Source organism: Rhincodon typus, chromosome 32, assembly GCF_021869965.1.
Source record: "Rhincodon typus isolate 14 chromosome 32, sRhiTyp1.1, whole genome shotgun sequence".
In the NCBI taxonomy this organism is placed as follows: domain Eukaryota; kingdom Metazoa; phylum Chordata; class Chondrichthyes; order Orectolobiformes; family Rhincodontidae; genus Rhincodon; species Rhincodon typus.
Window position 1 is genome coordinate 172890 of NC_063363.1, and position 17202 is coordinate 190091.

Genomic DNA, 17202 nt, shown 5'->3' on the forward strand with positions numbered 1-17202 from the left:
CCCTCCAGCCCCACCACACCCAGCACTTTTCCTTGCAACCGCAGGAAGTGTTACACCTCCCCCCTCATCCTCATCTCGGGCCCCAAGAAAACCTTCCATATCAAGCAGATGTTCACCTGCGCATCTGCTAATGTGGTATACTGCATCCGCTGTTCCCGTTGTGGCCTCCTCTACATTGGGGAAACCAAGCAGAGGCTTGGGGACGGCTTTGCAGAACACCTACGCTGGGTTCGCACTAAACAACTGCACCTCCCAGTCGCAAACCATTTCAACTCCCCCCTCCCATTCCACAGACGACATGTCCATCCTGGGCCTCCTGCAGTGCCACAACGATGCCACCTGAAGGTTGCAGGAACAGCTACTCGTATTCTGCTTGGGAACCCTGCAGCCCAATGGTATCAATGTGGACTCCACAAGCTTCAAAATCTCCCCTCCCCCTACCGCATCCCAAAACCAGCCCAGCTGGTCCCCGCCTCCCTAACCTGTTCTTCCTCCCACGTATCCCCTCCTCCCACCTCCTACCTACTAACCTCATCCCACCCCCTTGACCTGTCTGTCCTCCCTGGACTGACCTATCTCCTCCCTAACTCCCCACCTACACTCAACCTTTACTGACTCCATCCCCACATCTTTGACCTGTCTGTCTCCTCTCCACCTATCTTCTCCTCTATCCATCTTCTATCCACCTTCCCCTCCCTATTTATTTCAGAACCCCCTTCCCCTCCCCCATTTCTGAAGAAGGGTCTAGGCCCAAAACGTCAGCCTTCCTGCTCCTCTGCTGCTTGGCCTGCTGTGTTCATCCAGCTCTACACCTTGTTATCTCTGATTCTCCAGCATCTGCAGTTCCTACTATCTCTGAAACAAGATTATAATCTGAATAGGGGTAGATTGAGAAAGGGGGAGGTGCATTGAGAACTTCATGTCCTTGTACATCAGTTGCTGAAACAAGCATGCAGGTGTTGAAGGCAAATAGTATGTTGGCCTTCATACCAAGAAGGTTCAAGTACAAGAGCAGAGATGTCTTGCTGCAGTTATACAGGACGTTGGTGTGACTACACTTGGAATATTGTATACAGTTTTGGCCTCCTTACCAGAGGAATATTCTGGTTGTGGAGGGAGTGCAATGAAGATTTACCAGACTGATTCCTGGGATGGAGGGACTGATGTGAAGAGAATGGATCAGTCAGGGCTATGTTCACTAGCATTTGGATGAGGTGAAATCTCATGGCAACTTGTGAAATTCTAACAGGACTGGACAGTAAATGTAGGAAGGTTGTTCTGGATGACTGGGGAGTCCAGAACGAGCCATAGTTTAGGGATATAGGGTTTGCCTTTTACGTCTGAGATGAAGAGAAATTTTTTCACCCAGAATGGTGAACCTGTGAAATTTTTTTGCCACAAAGTGGCTGAGGCTTGGATATTCGATGTTTTCTAGATGATATTGGAGACCACTCTTGGGGCTAAAGTGATCAGCGAGCATCCGGAGATAGCAGAATAGGCTATAATCATGACTCATCAGCCAACTCAGTATTGAGTGGTAGAGCAGACTCTGTGTGGAGCAAATCGCCTACTCCTGCTCTGACTTTCTATGGTTCTATGCCAGGAACTTTATTGCTATTAGTCCTATTAGTTTCCCTAGCACTCTTTCCTCTAGTGGTAGGTTTTGTACTTATTCCTCTGCTTTCCTTTTATCCCTGGATTATTTAGTAATTTTGCAATACTAGTAGTCTCTTTTATACTATGAAGAAATGCAAAATATTTATTCAACTCCCTGGCTATTACCTATGATTTTCACCAGCCTCATTAGCTTCAGGGGCCTTTGTTCACTTTGACACTTCTCTTCAGGAAAGAAGCTGTTGCTGTCCATCTTTATATTACTTGCAAATTCACCCTTAAATGTATTTGTTCATGTTTTAGTTTTTGGTTAATTTTTAACTTTCCCATTCTCCCTTCCCACTAATCTTTGCCACCTTGGTTTTTGCATTAAATTTGACTGCCTCCACAACTTCCCTGATTAACCATGGATGGTTTGTCCTTTTCCTTCACTTGGGATATATATTTGCTATGAGTCTCGAACTATTTTCCTCAATGACTGCAATTGTTTCTCATCAGTCTTTGCAGCTAGACCTTTTTTTTTCTTTGTTTTTTTTTTCCCAATCCACTCGAGCTAGCTCTTAACTTATTCTTTTGCAATTACCCTTATTTCAGCTTGGCACAATTGTTTCCGAACCAAGTTCCTCCCTCGCTAAATATTAAATTCTACCATATTTTATGGTCACCGTTTCCAAGAGAATCTATTACTTTGACAATTGATTAAACCTGCTTCATTACACATCAGTTCCAAAACAGCCACCTCCCTGGTTGAATCAACCTTTTTTGTTTTTGGAAACTCTTCCATAAACAGGCTACAAATTCTTCATGGCTGTTTTCTAAAAATCTGACTATTCCAATCTACGTGAAGATTAGTCACCCATTGTTAATGTACTGCTTTTTTCTGTACCCTCTTTCCATGCCCTGTCTGGTCTGATTTATTATCTCACCATATAGATACTGTTTGGGGGTCCCAGCGACTCCTACCAGTGTTGTCTTATTTTTAATTACTTGCTTGCACTCATGAGTTTTACATTATTTGGAGCTTTACAATATTTTTGCTATCATACTTATTCCATCCTATACTAGCACTGCAACCTCATCATCCTTTCTTCCTGTCCGTCCCTTCTGAAAAGTTAACCTCCTGAATATTTGGTTCCCAGCTTTGATCTCTTTGTAACCATGTCTGCATAATGGCTGTAAAGGCATGACCATTAACCTGTTTGTGCCCTTAATTCATTTGTGTTGTGAATACAATGTCCAGTCAAGTAAAGAGCCATTAACTTGCCTTTTTAAATTCCTTTTCCTCCTCTTTTGAGCTTAGTTATTGCTGTTCTACATTTTAGTATATAACTGATTTCCTGCCAACTGTGTACTGTTTTTCTACAAATAGGTACTCGTGTGCGCCCCACCCCCCATTTAGTTTTTTTACTAGTTTTTACTTGGACTGTTTCATCCACAGGGTTTCTGTCTTCTGTTCCTCCGTCCCCACACTTCCACACACCATGTTTACATTTTAAATGAGTTTGAGTGGTTTTGGTCAAGGCATTGCAATGAGAAATGAACCAGAGTGACGGTCACCTATTTTCCACAGGCAAAATGCGCACTGCCTGTGTTCCGATACTTAAAAAAAAAAACGCTAATTTCTCACCAATGAATGAATAAACCTGCCTCTCAAATTTTAATGCTTGACTTAACCGATCGGTCACTTTAACTGGAGCATTCCCCATGGTAATGTTTGAGTTCAAATGCCAACTAATTGGAACTCTTGTCTTGCACAGTATAAATGCTTTCCCTTGCTTTAGTGTTTTTGAGTTGAATAAGACTTTGGAAAAGTCTCCATTAATTTTGGATAGTTGTGATATTGAATAGTGGTACACTAATTTGCACTCTCTGCAGAATTCACATTTGCAGAAACCATATGAAATTAACCTGATGGAAGAGCTGACGCTGAAAGGAGTAACCCAGTACTATGCCTATGTTACAGAACGGCAGAAAGTGCACTGTCTCAACACACTCTTCTCTAGGGTAAGCAACATATGAGTGGCATTTTCATTATTGTGTAGTCAGATATTCACCTGATCTTCAAACACTTTTTAAAGGCTATGATTGAAGCTTGTTTGTGGTGCACTCTGATCCTGTTTAAAATAATCCTTGTCAGAGTTGTCGTTTTTTTTTTTGAGGTGTTAAATCCTGTTTGTATAGATGTTCCACAGCTCAAAGAACAGAGTTTGCCTGACTCTACCAGATGTCTACACACTTCAGTGTCTCAAAGGCAGCAATCCAGCCTGACTTGAGAATTAAGCTTTTGACTCTTGATTCTCTCAGCTGCCAGGGAATTGAGGGTTACCAATGTAAATCCATATCCTACACCTTGGAATTGTAAGAGCACTTAGTGCTGTTGTAATGTGAGGGAGAAGCTGAGCATTTAAGGCAGGTCACTGTTCTCTACTTTAGGCAGGCTGCATAGCAACTCCCAGTATTGAACAGTGAAGGTGGTAGCTCAGTAGAGATGAAGATCGCTATACATAGTTGAAACCTGTATTAACAAGCTTTTGTTTTATTTTAGCTTCAGATTAACCAGTCAATTATATTTTGCAACTCCTCCCAACGAGTGGAGCTGCTGGCTAAGAAAATCTCACAGCTGGGTTACTCCTGTTTCTACATTCATGCTAAAATGAGGCAGGTGAGTTTATAAAAAGGATTTGCAGTTTAAAAGGACTTCTCCACGTTTTACGCAAAGTATTGTAAACTTAGCTGCTCCACTTAGTGAGTCTTACCAACATTTTTTTATTTGTAAATACTTGTCTATCCCTTATCCCATTCTGGTCATGAGTTCATTCCACTGCTACAGTCCCACTAATACTTGTATTTTGAGGGGAAAAGCTGGAAGTTTGCTTAATGTTTCTTTTCTGCTGGCTTGGATCTAAAACTAAACTCTAACGTCAAATTTAATTTCTGTGCTCCAAGTAACTTGCTGTTGCTCTTTCGCCATTTCCTTTTTTTTTTCTTAAACTTTTTAGTGTGCTAAGCTTCATGAGGCCGTAATCCAATGGGCACTCAGCATCCTTGAGTACTTGGTGTCCTTTCCTAGCTTGTTAGGAGGATAGTTGACCACGGGGTGTTTAAAAACTGAGTCCCAACTGTCCTGTATAACAACACTTGTAGAAGGTATTTCTGAAAGTTTTTTTTATTGCGAAGATTTAACCCTTCCTTTTATTGAGATGAGTTGTTAATTTTTATTTTGGCAGGAACATCGTAACCGTGTGTTCCATGATTTTAGAAATGGCATGTGTCGCAATTTGGTTTGCACTGGTATGTACTAAAATTCCCAGAATCTTTTTATAATTAGCCTTGCAAAGTGAGAATTTTGTTTGGCTATTCTTGAGTTATAGTTCTGCATTCTTCTTATTGTGTCTTCAGTCAAAGGAAGGAAGATCTTTAGGGAAAGTTAATCTTTCCTCCCAGTGGACCAAGAGGCTGAGTTGCCTATTGGTCTCTTTCAGAGGGAAATGTGCATACAGACCTAACTGGGTTTTTTTTAAATTATTGGTGAATTAAAACACTGCTCAGCCAGTTAGATACATGAACAACAATATGCTGAGTATAGTTTAAAAACCTAGAGGATAAATGTTCAAATCAAGGAAACTGACTGAGTGATCTCATCTACAGTTTGTTTCTCAGTTTGGAAAGTTTAATGAATGCAAATAATGCAGTTGGGCCAGACTAGATATACCCTTGCAGGAAAGGGGAGAGTGGTTGTGAATCACTTTTTAGTATTGGTGACCAGTTCCTCTGACTGAACTCTGAACTCTGGTTTTTGTAAACTGAATTTTCAAGGCAGATTTTGTTTTTAGCCAAATGCCTTTTTTCTAACTTTTACAGATCTGTTCACTCGTGGTATTGATATCCAAGCTGTGAATGTTGTAATAAACTTTGATTTCCCAAAGATTGCAGAGACCTATCTACATCGAATTGGCAGATCAGGTGAGAGTAAAGCCTATTTATTTCCCTAGAAATATGAATGTGATGCTCTCCATTTCCCAGGAGGTTACCGTACACTGAGGCTTCTGCTGTATTCACTTTTTCTCTTCTTTGGGAAAGAGTTTGCCTATGTTTTAGTGCTTTCTGGTAGTGCACGTTTTAGTGGGAATTGTGCGTGTGTCATATCTGTCTAGCCTTGAACTGATATATACCTTTTCAATCAGACGTCCCCCAGCATCTTACTACACACAAAGTACAGACCCAGTCCAAACCAGTCTTTGCCCTCAGGATACTCCTGCCACCTCTGCTGCATCCCTGCTATGGCAGGCATGTTCTTCTGTCTCTGGTGCTCTGTGGTCTTGCTGCTGCGCCCACACCACCGCCACCACCACCAGTGGTCCCACCCCTCTCTCCTGCACACTCTATTCTTATCTCCACTGCTGGAGTGGGATTGAGACTGGTATTTGAACTGATTCAAGCCATTATTCCAGGCCTCATAGTATAGTTCTGCAACATAACTACTGTATCTTTATAATGGAGAAGATGTTCTAAACTGCTAACTCTCAATGCCAGTTTAGATACTTTACTCAATCTATTCAGGTATGTAATAACATGCAGGTGTGTCTTGAACCCACACCTTCTGCCCCAAGGTAGGGGCATTACCACTGCCGTAAGTACTTTTTTTTTTGTCTTGAGGAATGTTTTTAAATGCTTGTCTGCAGGACGGTTTGGCCATCTGGGACTGGCAATCAACCTCATCACATACGATGATCGTTTTAATCTAAAGGCCATTGAGGAGCAACTCGGAACAGAGATCAAGCCCATCCCTGGGAGCATTGACAAGAGTCTGTATGTTGCAGAGTACCACAGTGAGCCAGATGGGGAGGACAAACAGTAATGCTGCAAACAAACTGGTGAGTTCTCAATGAAACTTAGCAAGTGGGCACTGATCACTTAGACTTTCCATACCCTTAAGGTTTTCTAAGTGAATAGGCTGCAGTAGTATACTATTAAATATTGTGTTCTTAAAGGCTTTCCTGTGGTATACACTTCTCCAGATGAAGGAGGCAGGCTGCAGACATTGGAGTCTTGATCAATTCCATTTCCTAATAGTCACCAGTAGGTGCAGAATAGACCATTTTTTCCCAAAAGTCCATTTTTGGGCAAGTCTCTGATTCTGTGCCAAATGACTCAACCAAAAAAAATGAAGATGAAAACCAGCTCCCAAATAGAAAAATCTGAGAGTTCTGACATTTAGAACAAGATGGGATGAGGCAAACTGCAAAAAACCAATTCCCAATTAATTTTGCCAAGATCTATGAAGAGGTTGAATTGAAACTCCACATTAGCTGACCACTTGATGCATGCATGTATGTTGTTTTCTTCTTGTATTTGCACTCCAAAGGAACAATGGTATTTCCTCTCAGCTGACCAGCCCTGACATACTCAGTTCTCTAGTACCATTCTTAACTGGTGTAACACTAGCAAGCTTCCTTTACAGTTGATCACTTTGATATGCTACCTAACAAAGATTAATAGATGCTGTCCTCCTAATTTTCCTGATTTGGTTGCTGTAGAACAATAGCCACAGATTTGAACAATGATCAGCCAGTCTTTCGTTATCTTGTTTCAACATACATTTGGAATCCTAGCAGCTAATTTTCAGTGTTTTAAAAAAAAAAAAAAAATTCTAATTAGAGTTTAGGATTTTTCAGGCTATATTTAGGAAGCTGAATTCCTTTTGGTGATTACTGAAGTGGGACTTTCTTTTGGGGGTATATGATAGAAGACCATGTGATACATCACCTTGTGACACTAAGGACCATCAAATGTTTGTGCTGCAGCTGGAGGGAAGCAAGGATGGAAATGGAGGAAGTGACTGTACTCTGAAGGGGTGGATGATGCCATTTTAAAACAATTAGCTGTTCTTAACCAGCACCTTTTTCTAATTCTGCATTCTGATCTAATATTTTTCCTATTGTATTTGCAGGCACCGATCACGGAATACAGAAACTGAGAATATTTTTTGGCCTGGTCTGGAACACATCATTTCTTGGGATACCCTTCTCTTTTATTTGTCTAAGACAACATCATTATTTTCCTTCATTTGATGACACAAAGTGTAGTTCCCAGATTTTTGTGAAGGACCATTTCTTCCTGAGCTCAATGGTTTGCACTGTGTGCAGGGAGTGGACAACTATTGCACTAACTGGCACGGGGGTTCTAGACTAAGCGGCACTGAAGAGCTGAACTGAGCAGCGAACAGCACACTTTGTTGACTCCTCCTTCTTTTCTTCTTTCCCCCTCCATTTTATCTTTTTTGTTTTTGCTGAAGCCACTGACCAGGATATTCATCTGATGGCTTCTCAACTTCTCCCAGTACATGTACTCATCAGTCTTAGGCTACCAAGTTTTTATGGTATTTGTATAAAGTGCCTTACGGTGATGCAGGACCATATGAATACCATCCCTAGATTATAGCCATCTGTCATTTATTTTTGTCTGGGTTGGGAGGGAGGTTTGTGACATTAACTTCATTTGTTTCCATTGGTGAGTGTTAAGTGGAATGTATTTGGTGGGGGGTGGGTGGGGGCAAAGAAGAGAAGACAATTCTGCAAGGTTTTAGATATTTTAATTTTTGAAGGGGACTATTTTTCTTGGAGAAGTTGAGCTGGAACTCCAGATGAGATGTCATCTTGATGTATATATGTTAAATATGTTGGGGCTAATTTTGTTGACTTTGCGCTCAGAAGGAAAGCTTTGCATTGTGCATTTTTAATTTTTTTTGTTTTCTTTTTGGAGGTTGGCCAGACAACTCCAAGCATGACCCTAGCAGAACACTAAAGAACTCCCACCTCCCCCCACCCTCCAATCTTTCCCATCTCTTCTCCCCCCACCCACCCCCCCTCCCCCACCAGGGGGAAAAAGAATCCCCCCTCCCTTAGACTTGAATGTAGACTGTTCTGCAGCAACTACACTCTGACTCGGGGACTTCTTAACACAGGCATCTATTTTCCTTCTGACAGCAAGATGAAGTGTGTCCCACAGAAGATTGATGTGTATACACCTGTAAACATGTAAATAGGTTTTTTCTATCATCTTGTTACCTTTGATATAAAAAATTATTGGTTACTGGGGCTGGTAGGGAATGTGTAGGATGTTGCTGTGAAGCTCAAGCTGTGAGGGGCACTGTTGCATACAACGCCAGCATTGTAGCTGATTTCTGATCATAGTGTAAAAGACCTACCAGCATTCTATAGCTGGGAGTTGGTAACATGGGTACAGGTGACGAAGGAGGCAGACCTCTTTCCTGCATTGAACTTTTTGGATACAGTGGTTATAATGAAATCTTTACAGACCCCAAATACTTGATGGTGAAATGCCTCTTAAAATGTTAAGACACCATCTGCTCCAGACATACACTGGTCTAAAGGTAGTGAAGTAAGAAAAAAGCCTTTGAGTTACCCAACCAGCTGTTGCTTTTGTGTTTTCCAACTGCAAGCTGTGGATGCCCATTGTAGCTTCAACTGCAAGGATTGAAGAGCACCTGCATGTTCTGTAGCTGCTGCAATCCTTTCCTCAATCTTTGCTCTTGTTTTAAGAGCATTAAGGCAGCCTGAGTACCCTTTTTTAAAATTGGCTATCTATACCTTTCATTAAAACCTTATTTCTACCCCTCATGGTTTATATAGATTCCTATTCTAGTGTAATTTGTTGAATGAGGGTATGTTTGTTTGTTAAAATAGAAAAAACAAAGGTTTCCCATTTTTAGTCCCTCACTTCTGGACTTTTTCAGTTTGGCATAGTTTGACCAAATGGAGGTGATCTGGTGAAGCTTAAATTTTAACCATGAGCCATGTGATTTTGTTATGGAATGCAAAATTAGCTCATGCAGAAACCAGTACAGACATCAGTAGTTCTGAAGCATATTTACTAATGTTTTAATGTGAGAACTGGATATCTGGAACAAATGTGCTTCTAGAACTGTGTAATTTAGACATGAAGCTTCTCTCCACCTCTTTCCACCCCCCACCCCCACCCCAGTACAGACCAGCATCTGTAGACAACAATCACGTCCTGCTCTTAAACTATTTTAAGCAAACCTAATTTAAAGACTAGATTTATTGACAGTTCTGAAATTTCTAAATCTGAAAAAGATAGGATGCCATTACCTCTACTTTTTGAACCCTTTTAAGTATTGGTAATGATGTTGTACCTTTTTAAAGCAAGATTCTTTGAACTGCAAGGAATGTTAAAGTTTAACCTCACTTTGTCTATAGAATGCTAATTTCACCATGTAAATTTCAAGACTTAAAGGTAAACAGCTTGGGAACTGTACTAGGCTTTTTTTTGTTGTAAATTAATGTCTGTAATCTATTTTTAATGTTGTTGCCTGTAGCTGTGCCCCTCACAGTGTGCTGGCAGATTGGCCTGATGTACAGGCAGTGTGAAGCAATAGGGCAGAAAAGTTGCTAGTAACCTCCAGCCTGAGTAACTGCTGTCTCAGAGGCACCTGTACTTCTGATCAACTCCCACACTCAAACTTTAAGATAATCTGTGATCCAAATGCAGTATGGTAGGTGGAAGAATCTTTTTAGTTCTGAAATAAACTGCTAGTCAAGGGCCAGTAGTCTGTGATCCCTATGGAATTTTCCACTAACCTGTGTATTTGAGGACAAGGGAGCAAGACCTTGTAATTTGAACAGCTGGAAGAAATGATCACATTGAAGCTATAGTATTAAGTTCGTAAGTCTAGTTATAATTATTTACCACTGGCAAACACCCAAAAGTCCATAAGTCCTGGAGCTGGCTTGTTGGGGTGTTGGATTGGTAGTTCATTCTCAAAACACTCATTGGTTTTGTTGTCTAGGGACTCATGATAGAACACTGGATTCTTCCAGCATTTAATTTCTTTCCACTTTGTGGAATGAGCAACCATTTCTTACAAATTTGGGAATTGCTTTGGGGAAAATGTAGATATTTTTCATCACTAGAGTCCCATATTAAAGTGTAAAGCATACATGAACAGGCATCTTGCACAAATGGTGTACGGTGAACATTTTTGTGCATTATGTTGCCAACTATTGTTAATCAGCATTTTGAATTTTAACAAACTTGCACTTTTTGAGGAGTGGAATTCTGGGTATGTGCAGGTGCCTCTCTGACAGACTTCTGTTTTGTTAATGTGCAAAAGATTATAGGGTTTACAAGATTTAAAATGCTGTAAGATAAGTGTCAGTAGCAGAAAGCTGTGTTAAGACTTGAGCACGGGTACCAGCTATGAAAACGCCACCTGTTCTGCAGGTACTTCATGTAAAAGCAGTTATGATTGCAGCAGGTGGGTGTTGGGGTGGGTGGGGGGTTGGGATGGGATGGGTGTAGATGAAAGTAAAGGAATTGACCAAAAATAGTATGTTGCTCTTGTGCTGCAGCTTTCTTCATCCGTGGATAAAAGGTGAAGGGATCGTTCCACACACTCACTTCTCGTCTTGTAAATAAAGAGCCGACGGCAGTGTGCACATCAGACACAAACGTGTTGGACTTTGAGCGTACACACTGCCATCATTAACAAACAAGCCTGGTGCCATGGTTCAACGATCCCTACCGAAGCACAGATAAAGTTGAAAATATGTAGTAGTATTAATTCTTGGCCTCTCCTGTGAGGGTTGGCAATTTACTAGACTATCCCCTTGGTAGCTACTGGTGTCAGTGGCTATCTGGGGAATGCAAGACTATGCCGGAGTATGCAAATTTTGTTTTGATAGGGAAAGATGCTTTGTAACTTCCATTGTTGAGTCAAGTGTGTAATCACGTCTCTGCCTTAACAATGACTTTCTAACTATAAAAGCCAGTGATGTAGGCAGATAGCAGCAGGTGCCTACACCAAACTGTTTTAAGAACTTGGTCATGATACAGCTCACAAAAAGATACTACCTAAATGAAGAACAACAATCATTATCTTTGCTGAGGAGCATCTTTTTAACAATGGGGTAATCCCACAAAAGGGTTGTGCTGTAGTTATTCACTAAGTTTTTTTTTTAAAAGCAGTAACTGGCTCCTGGGGATACAACAAGGGTTATTTTGGGAGGGGCCAAAACTTTTTAAATATGGAATGAGATGAGAGCATCTTTCCCTTGTCCTCCGTAGCATATTTCTGATGTGTGAAGTAGGTAAACAGTTGGCTCAAAGTATCATCGGTTGAGCCCTTCATGCATAAAGTGACCAAGTCATCTCATTCTGTTTTGTTTGGGGGGTGGGGGGAGTAGAGGGTAGATAATTCTGCTGTTCAGAGGACTTCATCTGCATGAAAACCAAGCAATTGAAAACCTGACAAATTTAATGGTGAAAAGTGATTTGAAAACCACAACTGTCTGCCAAGTATGACCATCTGAGCCAGCAATTTTGTTAATGGCCATCAACACCATCCTAGCATCAGTTATTTTGATTTGGATAATTGGACATCTTGCCTATTTCACTTTTTTAAGTTCTCTTTGGGTGGGCGGGGAGGTATTTGGAATATAGAACTCCTTTCATTGTGCAGATGTAGTCCTTTTGGGAGGGGGGAGGGGTCAGGGTTGTGGGTTGTTGAACAGAGTTCAAATAATGCCATATGGATCTTTACCAAAGTGGGGGGGTTGGGACAGTCAATGGGATTGGGACTAAAAACTAAGGGCAAACCTGTCCCATTTCAGTGTTCAAGAATAATTAAGTATCCCCAATTTGAACAAAGATTCTTAAATTGGTGTCTTAAAAAGCATAATCTCAAACCCTTTGCATTAAGGACACTGAAATGTTAGGACTGTTAAATGGAAACACTTAAGTGAATAGTGTTCCTTATGGATATGAAGAAGAGTCTATTTAAATAGAACACAGATTTGGTTCCCTATTGTGGGTGTAATTGGCTCTGAATATTCCAGTGAACTAAAAGAAAACTTTACTTTCATACCAGAACTTTTCTTTAAGGCTGATGCTATGTGGACTGGTTGTGAAATGATTTGAATGCTTATTCAGAATGAGTTGAGGGATTGTTTAAAAGAAAGCTCCAGTTGCATTTTGTTCATTTAAATAAAACTCACTGGAATCTCTCTTGTGTGTGTATTTTGTTTGGATCCGATGGTTCAGTAGTTTTCAGAAAAATTGCAGTTTTAATATTTGGTCTGCAAAGTTGACTGTTCTGGGACAAAGCGGTTGCCTTTGGCAACATTCGCTAGAGATGCTGAAATGGTTACATGAACTCTATTTTGGTTGTATTGTCAATGTAGTACCTCCTGCCCAGAGCAAGTAACTTGCTCTGCCTAATGTTCCTCTCTTCCCCATCAAAGAAAATTTGTAATATGCTTTTGGTTACGTTCCGTAACCTGATTATTCCCTCCTCCCATTGTTATCCTCTCTGGACTTCCTTGGGCTGTTTTTATTGTCTGTTAACTGCTGTATAAAACACGAGTGGTCTTTTTTGGGTTAGGGATGATTATTACGGCCGTACTTGAGGAGAGAACTTCCCTGGGGGTGCAACTAAGAAATAAAGGATGGTCACTTTATTGGGATAGTACTGAACAACCCCCCCCCCCCCCCCACCTCCCCAAAGTCAGTGGGAAATCAAGAAACAAATGTAAGATTTCCATTATCTTTAAGAATAAGGTGGTTATGCTAGGGGATTTTAACTTTCCAGACATCGATTACAATTGCCATAGTATTTAATGGCTTGGCTGAAGAGGCATTTACGTGTGCAAGAAAATTTTCTGATTAACTGTGGATGTACTTGCGGGAGAAGGTGCAAAACCTGACCTTTTTGGGAAATAAGGCAAGGCAGGTACCTGAAGGACCAGTGACCATAATTCTATTAGTTTTAAAACTATGATGGGGAAGGATAGACTGCATCTAAATGGAAGGAAGGCCAGTTTTGTCAGTATTAGGCAAGAACTTCCAGAAGTTGATTGGGGGTGGCTTCAAAAGGGGAAGCCTTCCAAATGAAATAATGAGCCCAGAGACAGTATGTTCCTGTTGGGATGAAGGGTAAGGCTGGTAGGTGTAGGGAATGATCCATGACTAGAGGAATTGAGGTTTTGATGAAGACTAAAGAGGAAAAATGTCAGGTATAGACAGTGGGGATCAAGTAAATCCCTAGAATATAAAGGCAGTAGAAGTATACTTAAGAGGGCAAAAAGAGGACATAGCTTTGGCCAAAGGGATTCTACAAGTACACGAAGGACGAGTAAAAGGAGAGAACGGAGACCCTTAAAGATTGGCAAGGTTGCTTGTGTGGGGAATTGCAGGAGATGGAGAGTCAAAATGAGTATTTTGACCCTTGTACTGTGGAGCAAGATATGGAAGATGGGGGGGGAAATAAATAAATAATGACTCCTTGAAAAATGTCTATATTACACAGGAAGTGCTGGGTGTCTTAAAACACAAAGGTGGATAAATCCCTGGGACCTGATCAAGTATATCCTTGGACTCTGGAAAGTTAGGGAAGTGATTGCCTAAGAAATTGCTCAGACATTTGTATCATCAATAGCTGCAGGTGAGGTGCCAGGAGAGTGGAAGCTCGCTAACGTGGTGCCACTTTTTAAGAAAGGTGGTAAGGAAGCCAGGGAACTATAGACCTGAGCCTGACATCAGTGGTGGGCAAGTTGTTGGGAGGAATTAAGTGGATAGGATTTACATACCTTTGGAAATGCAAGGACTGATAAGGGAGAGTCAACTTGGCTTTGTGTTGTAGATAGTCTCACCAACTTGATTGAGCTTTGAAGAAGTGTCAAGATTGAAGGCGCAGCAATGGATGTGATATGTAAGGCATTTGACAAGGTTCTGCATGGTAGATTGGTTAGCAAGGTTAGATCCCATGGAATACAGGGAGAACTAGCTATTTGGATACAGATACCAAGGTGTGGAGCTGGATGAACACAGCAGGCCAGGCAGCATCAGAGGAACAGGAAAGCTGATGTTTCAGGTCTAGACCCTTCAGAAATGGGGAGGAGAATGGGACTGTGAAATAAATAGAGGAGGAGGTGATGATGGAAGGTGGATAGAGGAGCAGATAGGTGGAGAAAAGACGGACAGCTGAATGAGGCGGGGATGAAGCCAGTACAGGCGAGTGTATGGAGGGAGTTGGGATGGGGTTTGTTCAGTGAGGAGGGAGGGCTGGGTAGGTGGGAGGGAAGACGGACAGGTCACAAAGGTGGGGACAAGATGGACTGGTCTTGGGATGAGGAGATGTTGAAGCTTGTTAAGTCCACATTGAGACCATTGGGTTGCAAGCAGAATATGAGGTGCTGTTCCTCCAGCCTTCGGGTGGCATTGTTGTGACACTGGAGGAGGCCCAGGATGGACACGTCGTCCAAGGAGGGGGAGTTGAAGTGGTTCACAACTGGGAGGTGTTGTCGTTTGTCACGAGCCGAGTGTAGATGCTCCACAAAGCGGTCTACAAGCCTCCACTTGGTTTCCCTGATGTAGAGGATGCCACGTTGGGAACAGCGGATACAATATACCACATTAGCAGATGTGCAGGTGAACATTTGTTTAATGTGGAAGGTTTTCTTCTGGCCTCGGATGGGGATGAGGGGATAGGTGTGGGGGGAGGTGTAGGGGCAGGTGTAGCACTTATTGCAGTTGCAGGGAAAAGTGCGGGGGGCGGGAGGGTGCTGGGGCTACTGGGGAGTGTAGAGCGGACAAGGGAGTCACGGAGAGAGCAGCCCCTCCGGAAGGCAGATAAGGGTGGGGTGGGAAATATATCCTTGGTAGTGGGGTCAGATTGTAGGTGGCGGAGAATGATGCATTGAATCCGGAGGTTGATGGGGTGATATGTGAGGACAAGGGGAATGCTGTCTTTGTTGTTATTGAGGGGAGGTGGTGTGAGGGCTGAGATGCGGTAGAGGGCGTTTTCAACACTGGAGAGGATATTGCGGTCCTTGAAAAACGAGGACATCTGGGATGTTGGGGAGTAAAACGCCTCATCTTGGGAGCAGATGCAACGGAAGTGAAGGAATTGGGAATAGGGGATGGCATTCTTGCAGGAAGGTGGGTGAGAGGAGGTGTATTCCAGGTAGCTGTGGGAGTTGGTGGGCTTGAAATAGATATCAGTTTCCAGGTGGTTACCAGAGATGGAGACAGAGAGGTCCAGGAAGGAGAGAGAGGTATCAGAGATGGTCCAGGTGAACTTACGTTTGGGGTAGATGGTGTTAGTAAAGTGGATGAACTGTTCGAGCTCCTGGTGCCGATAGTCATCAATGTAACGGAGGAAGAGGTGGGGGATGGGGCCAGTGTAGCTGCGGAAGAGGGACTGTTCCACGTAACCTACAAAGAGGCAGGCATTGCTTGGGCCCATGCGGGTACCCATGGTCACCCCTTTTGTCTGTAGGAAGTGGGAGGAGTTGAAAGAGAAGTCGTTAAGGGTAAGGACGAGTTCAGTTAGGCAGATAAGGGGAGGGGGACTGGTCGGGCCTGCAGGAGAGGAAGAAGTGGAGGGCTTTTAGGCTATCTGCATGGCGAATGCAAGTATATAGGGGCTGGGCGTCCATGGTGAAGATTCAGCGTTGAGGGCCAGTTTTGGAAGAGGTGGAGGGTATGGGTGTTGTCATGGACGTAGGTGGGAAGTTCCTGGACCAGGGGAGAGAAAATGGAATCAAGATAAGTGGAAATAAGTTGAGTGGGGCAGGAGCAGGCAGAGACACTATCTCTATTTGGATATAGAACTAGCTCGAAGGTTGCTTTTCACACTGGAGCCCATGACCAGCAGTGTGCCATAAGGATCAGTAAATGATTTGGATGTGAACATTAGGAGGTATGGTTATTTGCAGATGACACTGACCTTGGAGGTGTAGTGGACAGCAAAGAAGGTTACCTCGGTACAACGAGACCTTGGTCAGATGGACCAATTGGGCTGAGGAGCCACAGATGGAGTTTAAATTAAATAAATGAGGTGCTGCATTTTGGAAAGGCAAATCAGGGCATACATTTAATAAGGTCCAGAAGGTTGTTCAACAACGAAATGTTGGAATGCAGTTTCATAGTTCCTTGAAAGTGGAATCGCAGGTAGACAGGATTGTGAAGAAGGCATTTGGTATGCTTGTCAGTGCATTAAGTATAGGAGTTGGTGGGTCATGTTGAGGTTGTACGGGGCATTAGTTAGACTATTTATGGTATAGTGCATGTAATTCTGGTTTCCCTGCTATAGGAAGGATGTTGTGAAACTTGAAAGGATTCAGAAAAGGTTTACAATGATGTTGCTGGGGTTGGAGAGTTTGAGCGACAGGGAGAGGCTGAATAGGCTGGGGCTATTTTCCCCGGAGCGTTGGAGGCTGAGGGGTGACATTAGAGGTTAATAAAATCATGAGGGGCATGGACAGGGTGAACTAGCCAAAGTCTTTGCCCAGGCTGGGTGAGCTCAAAGCTAGAGGGCATAGGTTTAAGGTGAGAGGGGAAAGATTTAAAAGGGATCTAAGGGACAACGTTTTCACGCAGAGAGTGGTGCCTGTATGGAATGAGCTGCCAGAGGAAGTGGTGGAGGCTGATACAATTACAACATTTAAAAGGCATCTGGATGGTATATGAATAGGAAGGGTTTCGAGGGATATGAGCCAAATGCTGGCAAATGGGACTAGAATAATTTAGGATATCTGGTGGAAGTGG

At 42.4% G+C, this 17202-nt stretch overlaps 2 protein-coding genes across 7 annotated transcripts in view; both read left to right on the forward strand.

Annotated features, from left to right (window-relative positions):
• The window catches only part of ddx6 (DEAD (Asp-Glu-Ala-Asp) box helicase 6), a 49646-nt gene extending 36987 nt beyond the window's left edge, over nucleotides 1–12659 (forward strand). For 5 of the 6 annotated variants that reach the window (XM_048615478.1, XM_048615479.1, XM_048615480.1 and 2 more), the window contains 6 exons: nucleotides 3490–3618; nucleotides 4160–4276; nucleotides 4842–4905; nucleotides 5476–5577; nucleotides 6297–6488; nucleotides 7565–12659. In XM_048615478.1, coding sequence (XP_048471435.1) covers nucleotides 3490–3618; nucleotides 4160–4276; nucleotides 4842–4905; nucleotides 5476–5577; nucleotides 6297–6472 — 588 coding nt within the window. In that variant the 3' untranslated portion in view covers nucleotides 6473–6488; nucleotides 7565–12659. The remainder of the gene's footprint in view (nucleotides 1–3489; nucleotides 3619–4159; nucleotides 4277–4841; nucleotides 4906–5475; nucleotides 5578–6296; nucleotides 6489–7564) is intronic. The other variant, XM_048615484.1, reaches the window with a different exon arrangement.
• The window catches only part of treh (trehalase (brush-border membrane glycoprotein)), a 44295-nt gene continuing 35644 nt past the window's right edge, over nucleotides 8552–17202 (forward strand). The window contains exon 1 of the mRNA XM_048615474.1: nucleotides 8552–8651. Coding sequence (XP_048471431.1) covers nucleotides 8605–8651 — 47 coding nt within the window. The 5' untranslated portion in view covers nucleotides 8552–8604. The remainder of the gene's footprint in view (nucleotides 8652–17202) is intronic.